General features: G+C 27.2%; 1 protein-coding gene across 17 annotated transcripts in view; it reads left to right on the forward strand.

Moving 5' to 3' along the window:
- The window catches only part of LOC107452304 (Aryl hydrocarbon receptor nuclear translocator homolog tgo), a 112,492-nt gene that overhangs the window by 84,069 nt on the left and 15,554 nt on the right, over positions 1-12,869 (forward strand). For 11 of the 17 annotated variants that reach the window (XM_043043119.2, XM_016068683.3, XM_071178561.1 and 8 more), the window contains 6 exons: positions 949-1,028; positions 4,106-4,213; positions 5,050-5,167; positions 5,654-5,683; positions 7,638-7,832; positions 10,126-10,324. In XM_043043119.2, coding sequence (XP_042899053.1) covers positions 949-1,028; positions 4,106-4,213; positions 5,050-5,167; positions 5,654-5,683; positions 7,638-7,832; positions 10,126-10,324 — 730 coding nt within the window. The remainder of the gene's footprint in view (positions 1-948; positions 1,029-4,105; positions 4,214-5,049; positions 5,168-5,653; positions 5,684-7,637; positions 7,833-10,125; positions 10,325-12,869) is intronic. The other 6 variants (XM_071178558.1, XM_071178555.1, XM_071178559.1 and 3 more) reach the window with 1 other exon arrangement.

Consider the following 12,869-nt stretch of genomic DNA (forward strand, 5'->3'; position numbering starts at 1 on the left):
TTTAAGAAACGCGTTGTGATGACGTCAGAGTGCATCGTCCTTAAATATTTTATTTCATGGAAATTACAAGCCAAAAGATATCTTTGTTTTATGTGAAAATCTTGTTAAGATTTTAATTACATAAAGCTCAGTTCACATGCTGATTTTGCAAATTTACGTAGCGGATATTTACTTTGCTTCACTTTTTTAAACTTTTCCAGTCCATGCGATTACAACTATGGTATCTAATCACTTAAGTGTAGATCTTTTAAATCTGACTACTCACCATTTAAGGAAACTGTGGTCTCGTGATTATTTTTAATAATTAATGATTCTTTAGAAAAATATTTGATCTATTTGAAGAAAGTTAGAGAAAGGTAGATTGGTTTTGATTACATACAAAAGACCATCTTCCCACAAATGCATTATTAACATCTGGAACAATAGAAATATATCCTCGAACAAATAGCGTATCCAAACCTTTAGAATTTGACAGAAATCCTTTCAACAAATCACTCTGTACACACTACTGAAACGTTTGAATATACAGATAGAAGATCAAGCGTTGTGAATACATGAATTTTGATGTAGGAATACAAACTTTAGCAGCAGTCCAATCTGTCTCTATAATATAGTTCACTTTCATAGAATGCTATTCACCTGTGTTAGGAAATTTATTTAATATAAACTGTGGTAATGCAGATTGTCACTTTTTATCCTAAAGTCTTCTATTTCAATGATTAAAAAAGCCTAAAAACATTGGTGAAAGAAACTGCAAATCTTGCAACACAATATTTTAGCTTAAAAAATTTGTAGGGATTAATAAATAATTTTCTGAATTCGTTTAAAGAATTTTTTTTAAAACTCTAAATCTATTATTTATTGTGAGAACTTTATTATTTGTATTGTTAGTAATTATTGTTGTAAATGTATAAATGTTTATTTATGTATTGTACTATCAATTTGCAGGCACAGGCAATACTAGTTCAGATGGTACATATAGGCCATCTTTTTTGACAGATGAAGAATTGAAGCACTTAATTTTAGAGGTAAAAAATAGTTTCTTGTAGTTGTGTAAATTATATTTAAAGTTACTTAAATTCTATATGCATAAAGAGTTATATTTAAACTCATTCTGTCTGCTAATAATGCTTTTTAACCTATTGACGGATCTGCATGTAAAAAGTCGGTATTTTAACCTGCAGTCTTCTTTGCATAGCAAAACGGGGTTTTTATGTTATTAGATAGGGAAATGGTGTATCGGGGAAAAACATTCACCCACTCTTGCCCTCCTGCTAAAAAGCCAGTGGGTTAAGGTAAATAAACTGTATGAGTTATTCTGTCATAGTCATCTCCTTAAAAAATTAAGGAAATAAAATGTAATGATCATGATATACCCAATTTTAATTTCATATTTGAATTGTAAAGCTAAATTGAAGTTTTTGTTATGATATAATTTTATGTATTAAGGTAGGTGATACTTGGGTATTACTTTTATGTTAATATATGGATGTCATATTTGCTCACTTCATTATAAAACAACTATTATCCCCATATACCAAACTTTGTTGTTAGCCCAAAAAAGAAAATTACGTAGAAATAGTAATAATATTCTGCAAATTCATTTTAAAACAAACCTTCATTGAGTTATAACTTACTTTTATATCACAATTTGGTAATCAAAATTTGAAAAAGGAGGTTAGCGTTATAATCATTATCATCATTGTTAAATATCTGGATGATTAAGGAATGGGGGGGGGGGACTTAACCCATAGTATAGATAAGTTCTTTTTCCATTGAGTTTTAGTTTATATGTTTGCATTAAAATTCTTGAAGCGACCTTTCATTATAAAAATAAGTATAAAAATAAAGAATGTTTGTTTAACTCTTTAGCGAATTTCCGCCTTTTTCGCTTTTGTCTCTCGAATTTCAGCCTTTTTATAAAAAATTCCGATTCTCTAAAAGTTTTTTTAATAAATATTACGCTTTTTCTGAAAATGCAGCCGTTGAAATAAAATAATTATATTTATTTCCGATTTTCAAAGATAAATAGAAAATTCAAACTACGTAGCTGCCATATCTACTTATTTTAGCTATTTTCTCCGCTTTTACTCGCAGAAAATAAGATTTTCCTTATTTTTAACCTCCCGCTAGATAACTCGTATTTTCGTAATCCAGACTTCACTGCATTTCAATATTAGACATCGATTTTCGTATTTACCCGATTTGAAAATTGCTCGTTGCGCTTCTTACTCACACGATTTTAATATCGTACATTGCAATTCTTATTTACGAGATTTAAAAATCCATTATCGCGATTTGTATTTACGTGTTTTTAAAATCCTATGTCGCTATTCATATTCTAAACTCAGTGGCGCGACAGCCCATAGAGGGCCAAGGCCTACTGTGCCCATCTCAGTTTTCTTGACCTTGGGCTCTGGGGTGCAGGAGCAGATGTTCCGGTCAGGTGGTCAGCCGAACGCGGAACCCCCAGTGTTTAGTTCCCAAGCATGCTTGGTACTCATTTATCGACCCACTGAAGGGATGAAAGGCTGAGTGAACCTTGCCCGGCCCGAGGATCGAACCAGGGACCTGTAGCACGACAGCGCGAAGCGCTACCGTTCAGCCACCGGGCGTCCGCTATTCATATTCACGCGAGTTTAAACTTCAATGTAGTGATTCGTTTTTGCGGTTCTAATATCGAACATCGATTTTCGTATTTAAATGTGATTTAAAAGTTAGGCTTTGGATTCGTATTCACGTGATTCAGAAACTATGCATTGTGATTCGTATTTACGCTATCTGGAAATTACTCATCATGATTCGTATTTTGACATTTTTGAAATCCAATATCGAGTTTCATATTCACGTAATTTCAAAATCCAATATCGTGATTCATATTCGCGCTATTTTAAAATATCCAAGATCGCTATTTGTATTCACGCGATTTTAAAATCCAAGACCGCGATTCTTGTAAGAAATAAGTTTATTTCTTGAATTAGTTACTATAAAGGTGGCAGATTTTATATCGACGATTATTGATTTATATAGGCGTTACAACATTAGCAAAACTGGATGAGAATATGTTACTGATATTTATTTTATAAATCATGTGAGATTTACTCTCTTGAAAATTCAGCTTTTTTGCCCTTTGGCCAATCTCATCCCTGTTAATATGATATAAATTAAAACTTGTAACATTTTTTAATTAGTTTGACCAAAGTCAAAACTATGAGTAATTTTCCCTCTTTTTGTGATTTTTCAAAGTAATAGTTATTGTTTTGTTTATAATAGCCTTTAAATTTTCAGAGTTCATTGATAAATTTATAAACTTTAGAAAAAATTAGTACTCTTTAAAAACTTGGATGGGTATAAAATTTACAATTTTTATCTGTGTTCTCCAACAGCTAAAGGTTTTTTTTAATATATTTTTTTAATTCTTCTTATTTATTTGCTTTATTTTTATTTATTTTTTATTTATTTATCTATTTATTAAGAAAATTGGTTGATATATTTTTATTCTGGCATATGTTTTTCAAAGAAAATGTTTAAATTTCTATTATTCGGTACAAAATTACTTTTGTTTGCATGAGATATAAATTATTTTTCCATTTTAATGTTAGATGAATCATTCCAGCTATTATGTAGTTAAAAAAAATTTGCATTTTTGCCATACTTACACACTAGAAATAAATTATTTAAGTGAACCTGTTCTTTACTGATTTAAATTTTGCCGCTGGTTCACTCATAAAAAAAGAAAAAAAAGTTTTAAAAAAATCTATAGCCAAATTTAGAGCTTAACATATTTTTCTGTTCTTAAAAACTATTAGACTATTTTAAACACACATATGGAGATCTAATATCTATATTTTAAAACTAAAACCAAACTGAAATTGAGCAGGTTTTATTCCTTGATTAGTTAGAATACTTGATTACTTCGTTACTTGGTGACTTAGAAAATATTTATACAGAAATTAAGATTCATTCTATTTTGTTGTAGTGTAAATTCTACACTGTTTAAAAGAAATGTGTGTTGTTTTCATATAAAACTTTTATTTTTATATTTCTTTACAGAAATTTTCGAGTTTTAATTGAATTGCTACTTATAAATGTTAAATTTTTCTAGGCAGCTGATGGCTTCCTATATGTCATTTCTTGTGGGGATTCTGGTCGAGATACAGGACGCATTATTTATGTTTCTGACTCCCTGTCATCTGTGCTAAATCAATCTCAGGTAAACTAGAATTTTCATTTAGTAATGATTCATTTATTTTGATGCTTTTAAAAATGTTTTATTGAGAAGTTTTTAATCACTCTAAAAAATAAATAATAACAGAATAAACTCTGATATGTCTTAATTCATCTTTTAATGAATATCTTTTAATAATTAATTGCATTTGTTGCATCTTTACATTGCTGTATTAAAATAAAAAACAGCCATATTTCTGCTTTCTATAAAATTTTGTTTTAAATTTTTTTCAGTTAGACAGTTGAAAATATTTGCTGTTTGCTTCAATTGTAAAATTTTTATTTTATCAATTCTATTTTTACATATTTTTTTTTCTTCAAAATTATATACATATTTTTGTATGCCGCCAATATGTTTATGAATAAGTAAACTCGTAATAATTATTCTACAAAAGCGAAGTTTGTGTAGTTGTATACGAACTCCATTGTATACTCTAAGGTTTGTCTGAATTGACTTTTCTCTGAACTTTAAATTTTAATACATTAATGGTGATGAAACTGAATTTGTGAAGAAAATTTTTATAAAAGGAGAATAGTTAATAACTTATAAAGATAGATTTAAGTATTTTTTTCTGTTTGGTATTTAATCATAACATACTGAGATAGTCAGTTCATGAGATTTCATTGTAAATACAATGCTTACTTAAAATATAGAATTAATATTTATATTTCATACTTCGCATTAAAATACCAGGAGTTTAATAAAAACCCAGATATACTACATAAACTTGGTTTTCATGCATTGTCATTTACAGATATTCTGAATTTATTGATAAATTAAAAAATGAATGTAAAAAAAATATTTTTTATTTCCATAATCAGGCTGATTGGTTCAATGCATGTATTTTTGATCTCGTTCATCCGGATGACATTGATAAAGTCAGGGAGCAACTTTCAACTCAGGAATCTCCAAATGCTGGGAGAATATTGGATCTGAAAAGTAAGTAATAATGTTTATTGTTTAAAAAAAGTTTTCAACCTAAATAATTGCTCTTTATTTGTGCTAACAACACATATTAATCTATTGTTTATATTATTTATAAATTTTTTACTAACTTATTAATTATCTCAATTATCAATAAATAAATTTGAAAATATAATCAAAATAACCTAATATTAAGACGTAATTAATATAACATACTATTGTTTTTTTTAACCCTTTAACTGTCTAAGTCTTAAAACATGTTTTTCTTCTTTTTTTATTACCTTGTTTTCAAATTTTTTAAATTAATATTAATGATGTAGATTGATTATAGAATTAATTTTGACAATTTTTGAAACTTTTGACAGGTAGAGGAATAAATATAAGACATGTTGTAATAAATTCTAAAATGTAATATGAATTAGCTTGATATAATTTTGTTTACTAAATATAAGTTAATTTGGTTTTATTTCCATTTTTTAATTAGTCTTTTTTTTATTTTAGCTGGCACTGTAAAGAAAGAAGGTCACCAATGTAAGATTACTTTAGAGCTATTAGTATTAATGCTGTTTTATATATTGAATTTACATGAAATAACATATTGGCTTTTCATATGTGTGGGTCTGTTCCATAGTACCTTATGAAGGCTATCTTGAATAATAAGCTCGTTAAAATTATTTATAACTTAAAATATTTATGTTTTGTAACTGATAATAGCTACCACAAATTTTCATTTTCATTTAAAAAAGAAAATTATGGTATGCATAAAATCCTCCTCCTTTTAGTGCACAGGTATATCAATAATCACTGAATTTATGTGAACAAGATTGGTTTATAAAAATAAATTTGACCAAATTTAGTATACTCATTGCTTTTGAAGTTTTCTTTCTGGAATTTAGTTATTCTTTTACATTTTGTAAATATGATATATATTTTTCAAATATGTTGGTTTTATGTTATTATTTTTTATAATTTCAAATTTTACTTATATACATTAATTTTACACATAATATTATATTATAATTTAATTAAATACATTATTTTACATAAATACACAAATTTAAGCTGATGCTTGTGTCTTTTTGTTTTAAAAAAGTCTTACTATTCTGAGTTAACAGCTGCTATAGAATTACTGTAATTTCTTTGGATTTTAATTTTTAATTGCAGTTAAGCTCAATTTTCCATTGCGTTTATTTTCCATTACTCGTTATTTAGTAAATTTTCTTCGCTTTTTAAAGAATTTCTTAGTTTTACCTACTTTTTTTGGAATATGGGGACAAATATATTTTTTTCATACATGGAATTTTCTTAACCATGTGCCTTAAGTGTACTTTTTCAACTTCTAGTAAAAAAAGTTAGGTACTGCCTTTTTCCAAATTAAATGATGCCTATGATTTTGCATAATTTTTATTTAAAATAAGAATTCTCAGTTTTAACATAAGAGTGAATAATCTTAAAATGTGAAGTAATAAAGTCATATTGCAATCTTTTTCCAGATTGCAGTCAATGGTTTTAATAATTATTAATTTACTTTATTAAGTTCTAAAAATACTCGTTTAACTCGGGATTTTATTCACTAATTTCTGATTGTGTAGTTTTTAAACACTTTAAAACTTAGTCATTTAGGGATGCTACATTATCATTAGATTTTATTTAATGACAATAAAACTTATAATTATTAAAAATCGTAAACGTACTATAATTCAAATTTAGGGACCATCCATTAATTGCTCATTGTTCAGAGTTATAATCTTATTTCTGTCCCCAAAAGTTTTTTTCTTAATATGCCTCATTGCTAATTGGAAAATGATGTTAACTCTCCAAGCATTGAGCTCCTGGTTAAAATTGTATGGAAATTCCCTACCTAATTAACACTCTTCCATTGACTAACAAGTAGAAAATCTATTTTTTGATGTAGGAAAGCTTGCAACTGGAAGTTCAGAAAAAGCTAAGTTCAGTGGATTAAAGATAAACTTAATAACATTTTTAAGTTGTATTTTTTTTTTTATTGTGCAACAAATTATTGCAAGAGTATTGTTTTTCATTTCTTATACATTTTATATATTGTAAAATCCAAAATACTTTTAAATATCCACTTAACGTAAGTAATAATTTTAATTTTAGTTTTTTTTCTGTATACAACTATAAATATCAGTTTTTTTAAAAACTTTTTTTGATTTATCTTTGTATTGAGGATTCTACTTAAAAAGTCAAGAAAATTCAGGTCCCAAGGTCCAAAATTGCATCATTTTTTGAAAAATCATTTCTGATCCAACTTTGTCCAACTTTGATATGCTTGTTCTTATCATAATTTTTTTTTATTTGAAAATATTCAGGGCTGCACATTGGATTTATTTTTTATGTAATTAAAGTTATAATTAATGTTAATATTTTTTTTATTAATCATGAGGGTGATCTCTGTTAGCTTTCTTTGTTTTAAGCATGTTAAATTAGTTTTTCTTTACAATTACTTGATTAATTTTTTTAGCTTCCATGCGTCTGTGTATGGGCTCTAGAAGAGGTTTCATCTGTCGCATGAAGATTGGCAATCTCCAACCAGATGCCATGTGTTCAGGCCATTTGCATCGCCTTCGAGAGCGAAACAGCTTGGGTCCATCTACTGACGGCAATGCATATGCAGTTGTACATTCAACTGGTTATATTAAAACATGGCCTCCAACAGGTACTGCTTCAATTTAAATGTGTTTTTCTTCTAAAGATTTTTTTCTTATTGATTAAATTTGTTGAATATTATTAATTCTTTTGTAATTAATTTTTTTTAATTACATACAACTGTTAACGATATAGTAGCTGTTAATAAATTTATTGATTGGTTTGGTGATCATTGTTAGAAGTTAATTATATATTATAATACTTATGTATTATGTGATGTTTAATATCTGTAAAAGTGATGTTTAATATTTGTAAGTTATACAGTTTTCTATTCATTAGCAGTCTGTATGATAGAGAATTTACCCTAATGTGTCATCTCAATGCATGGACCACTGACATTGAAAGTTCCTTGAAACAACAAGAAAAATTTGTTCACTCTAAATTCTTATTGGCATTTTTATAATATTGAAAATATATTAATGAATTAATAATGAATATAAATAAAATTTATTGAAAATTAATTAAATAATAGCAAAACAGTCGAAGATCTATGTAATACAATTCTATAAACTGCAACTCTCTGTAAAAAGCATTAATTTTAAGGACAAAAAAAAGCTCTTATTATTATGATATATTTCTATTTAGTGTAATATTTAAACTTTACTAGTTTAATTATGCTGTGGCAATCTAAACTATCTTTCCAACTTTGACATGCAATAAAATAAATTGATAATGAGCCTAATTCAGTTATGGCATAATTTTTATGTTATTAATATGTAAGGTATAAAAAAAATTATTGTTCAATTCTACCCAGAAATGTTGCAGCTTATCCCCAGAGGCATCTGACACACTCAGCTGAGAATTTTGCAATCATTAAGCTACAACAGAAAAAATCTAGACATACACCCTTATACCAATTAAACTCAGTGTTTACAAACATTGTTTTTCATTTTTTTTTTACTTGTTCCTGTTCAATTAATAGAACTTATCCATATTATTTTTATATATTGTTTTTAAAAAAGTAATTTTGAATTCCCCTGTATGTTGTAATTGGTTGACTTGGTCTTTTGTAAATAAGTACTTTTTAATGATATTTATAAAAAAATTAAGTAGTTATGATTAATTGATAATTTTGCTACAGTTTTAAAAAATGTAGTGTTGATTGCTGTAATTTCTTAAAGATCTCTATCATTTTCGGTTTTATTAAGAAAAATTTTATTTTAAAAACAACTATTGTAAAGAATATTCTTAATTTCAAGAGCTAAATTTTTAGAAAATTGCAATAAGTATTTTTTGGGGATTTATAATGTGGACTTGAACCAAGATCTGGGATTTTTTAGTCATTCTTTCTTTGATTTAAAAACTTTTTTAATTTAAATTTTTTTAATTTTCTTATAAGACAATTTTGTAATTTACATTAGTTGTTACTGCATTTTATGTTAAAATTATACTTATATAATTTTATTTTAATATTGCTTTAACAACTTTTAAACTTAAATGTAATTTCATCCTGATAATAATTGACGATGAATGATGATGCTGTAAAATATTTCTTAAATGAGTTAAAACTGATATAAGACTAATATCAAAAAAATTTTGCTCTGTCTTTGTTTCTTTTTTCTTGAACATTAAATTTTAAGCCATTAGTTGTAATATTTGGTATACTGTACTTTACATGTCTTATGTTATCTTATGTCACTTGGCAATTATTCCACCCTCTAAATTAAATTATTATTGCTACTTATAATATTGGTAATGAAAACTAATGTTTTATGTTTCTGAATTTTGTGTATTTCAAAGGATGCCAACCATTGCAGATTTTTTGTTATTTCTACTTCATTTAGTTCAGATTATGAAATTACAAAAGTCTTTTAAAAACCCAGGAAAATACACTATTTAATAGCCACTTTTTGTTATATTTTTTAACTATATTTTTTCAATCAAGGAATAAACTAAGCAATTTTTCTAATTCTAAGTTGTTAATCTTTACACAATTAAATGTGTTAAGCTCATTTTGTTTTTAGAATATCAAATAAATGTTTAACTTTACAGTTTAGTAAAGTTAAATAAACAACAATAAACTAGTAAAGTAAATAAACTAGTTTATTGTTGTTTATAAATAAACAACAGTAATAAACAACAATAAACTAGTTTAGTAAAGTTAAATAAACAACAACAACAACTTTAAAAAAAACAAAACAATAAACTTTGCCAATGTGCAAGTTTGCTGTAACTGGTTGACATCTCTAAATGTTTTTCCTCATGTGTTTGCTTTAAATTTATGTGAATAATTCATTTGTTTTCAATCATTTGCTTTTTTATTGTTTAAAAAGCAGATTAAACATTTGAAATCGTTTGATTAGATTTTTTACCACCAGGTGTACAAATTGACCGAATGGACCCAGAAGATGGACATGGTGGGAGCCATTGTTGTCTTGTTGCGATTGGTCGGCTTCAAGTTACAAGCACACCCAACAATAGTGATCTAATGGGTTCAAATTCATCTAGTGAATTCATTTCTCGCCACAGTGCTGATGGAAAATTCACTTTTGTTGATCAAAGGTAATTAAATTTGAATCTATTCTACAAAAGAAGTTGGCAAAATATTGTATAAAATTTTATTTTGAGTTAAAAAAAAAATGAATTGTTTTTTAATGTAGCTGTTTTATTGGCGAATTGATAATATTTCATGTAAATATCTGTAAACTTAAATTTTTTTTTAATTTAATTTTTTTTGTTGCACAGTGTTGGATGAACAATTTTTGTATTAACTTTTATTGCTAAATTGCTTTTATTGCTGAAAATTATATTGTGTAGGGCAATTCCACGAAAGTGTCAACTTTTAAGTGAAAATTTTTTTTTATGAATTGCATATTTTAATTTTAAAAATATGTTCAAAAATAGCCAAAGTCTACATATTACTGTTTAATTTTTGATAATTTTAAGTTTTTTGAATCTGGCAGCATTCTAAAGTAATCACATGGCTGACAAGTGAATTCTTCACATTTGTGCTCAAATTGTTTTCTTGAAAAATACTTATAAAATAAAAGAAATGTATCTTTCTTTTGCAATATTTTGATAAAAATATGCATATAGTACAAAATTTAAACATTTAAAACATAGCCTTTAAGTCATTTTAAGTTTAATATATTAAATAAAAGTAACTTTTTTTTGTGTCATTCCGTCACATGTTTTAGTATATTTTTTTAAATAGCAACTGCGTTTTTGAATGAAAATGTGTATATTTTGGAATATAAAGCAGATGTGGCATAAGAATCAATGAGAAATTGTAAAATTCTATGCATTTGATTATTAACTTCCAATAATTAGCGTGACGGAATGACACATCTTCGGCGATGGAATGACAAAACGAGTCCTTGAGAAGCTTAGTCAAAAACTAGGGAATTATTTTTTTTTCAATTAACCTAATGGCTAAAACAGCTGTTGAAAGACAGATAAAATGTTGAAAAAGACCAAGATCCCCATGATATGATGAAGAAAAAAAACAGAGAAAGAAAGGCAGAGAAGAAAGCTTCCGCGACAAAAGTTGGACTTAAAAAACTCAGAAGTGCAAACGCTGTTGTGCAGAGATTGTGTAAACAAAGAAAAAATCAAATTCTACCAATCTCTTCACATACAAATAATTTAAATTCCCTATACAAATTCCTGCAGAGTCTTGGTAAACCCAAAAAAAAAATTGTACACTCACCATAAAAAAAATTGTACACTCACTTCCAAAATCACCAATAGAGGTAAAAAAATTAATTCAGTCTTTATGTGAGAAGTATTTAACATCGAACTCAAAAGAAACTAAGTGAGAAAAGTAATGTTGATGAGCTGTTTAATTTGGTTAAAAAAATTTTACTGTCAAGATGATGTTAGTTACAAGCCCCCAAGTATGAAGGATTCAGTCATAATACAAACTCTGACAGAGTAACGAAGAGTGCAGATGCAATATATACTTATGGCCTTAAAAGAGGCTTTTCATAAAGAAGCATATATTGATGTAAAGTGTGTCTTATCTCATTTTTGTTCTTATTCTCATTTTTGTTAAGTGTATTTCATTAATACCTCACAGCACATGCACCTATAAATACCATGTAATTGTGATGTTGTTCTAAAAGGCCAAACAAGATGTTGGCTGCTGTAAAACGGCACATAATATGTAAAAGAATTTTATGATTTCATAAAGTCGAAGCAACAAATCGTTGAAGTTTTGTTTTTGTCCAGCTATTCTATTTAAGAGAGGGCAAAAGAGAATGACTTCAGCTAGACACTTGCTACATTAGCATTGCCAGGAACAAGAGACCTGCACTAGATGCTCATGTAGTTGAGAAGCGAATCATCAAAATTGGAATGCTTTCTAATTTTAACCAAAACCAAGTGTATGATTTGAAAAGCCACTGTTTTGAAGAGGAAATGGAAAATATGATTGAGGAGTATGCGGTCGGCTCTTTAATCATTGTCCCATACTGCGAAAAAAAAGAAGGCACATTTATATGCAGCGCAAATTACTTTGATAAACAAAGACGATTTAGATGTTAAAGTATTTAAAGAACATGGGACAAAAATTGATTTATGCATAAATTTCCTGAGAACGAAGATAAGATGTGACATTGGCAAGTTAGATATAAAACCTCTTCTGAGACAACCTAATTTTCAAATTGTTGAAATTTTAACTGATTCTTACGTAAATATTAATTCTGTTTATCTGTTACATTCTGTTTATCATTTACATATTAATAAAACATTTTTTAAATGAAGACTTTCTTCCACTAAACTTTTTGTCATTCCGTCACGGTCATTCCGTCACAGCAAATAGATGTTAATAACTGCTAGCCAACCTGAGGTTAATTTTCCAAATTCACAATTTACATTGCTTACACATTATACTAAAAGTAAAAAATAGTTCAGGAAAATAATAGTTGCAAAATTCACAGAAACTACCAGTTCTAAGCGGCATGCCGAAAGCTTGGTTGCCAAAATGTCATTCCGTCACACAAGTAAAAAGTTCATAAAATTAAAAATAAAAAAAATACAAAATTCTTTTTTTTTAGTTTATGAATCACATTATACCAATAATAATGATATGCATGAGAAAAAATCA

Source organism: Parasteatoda tepidariorum, chromosome 3 (genome assembly GCF_043381705.1).
Source record: "Parasteatoda tepidariorum isolate YZ-2023 chromosome 3, CAS_Ptep_4.0, whole genome shotgun sequence".
In the NCBI taxonomy this organism is placed as follows: Eukaryota; Metazoa; Arthropoda; class Arachnida; order Araneae; family Theridiidae; genus Parasteatoda; species Parasteatoda tepidariorum.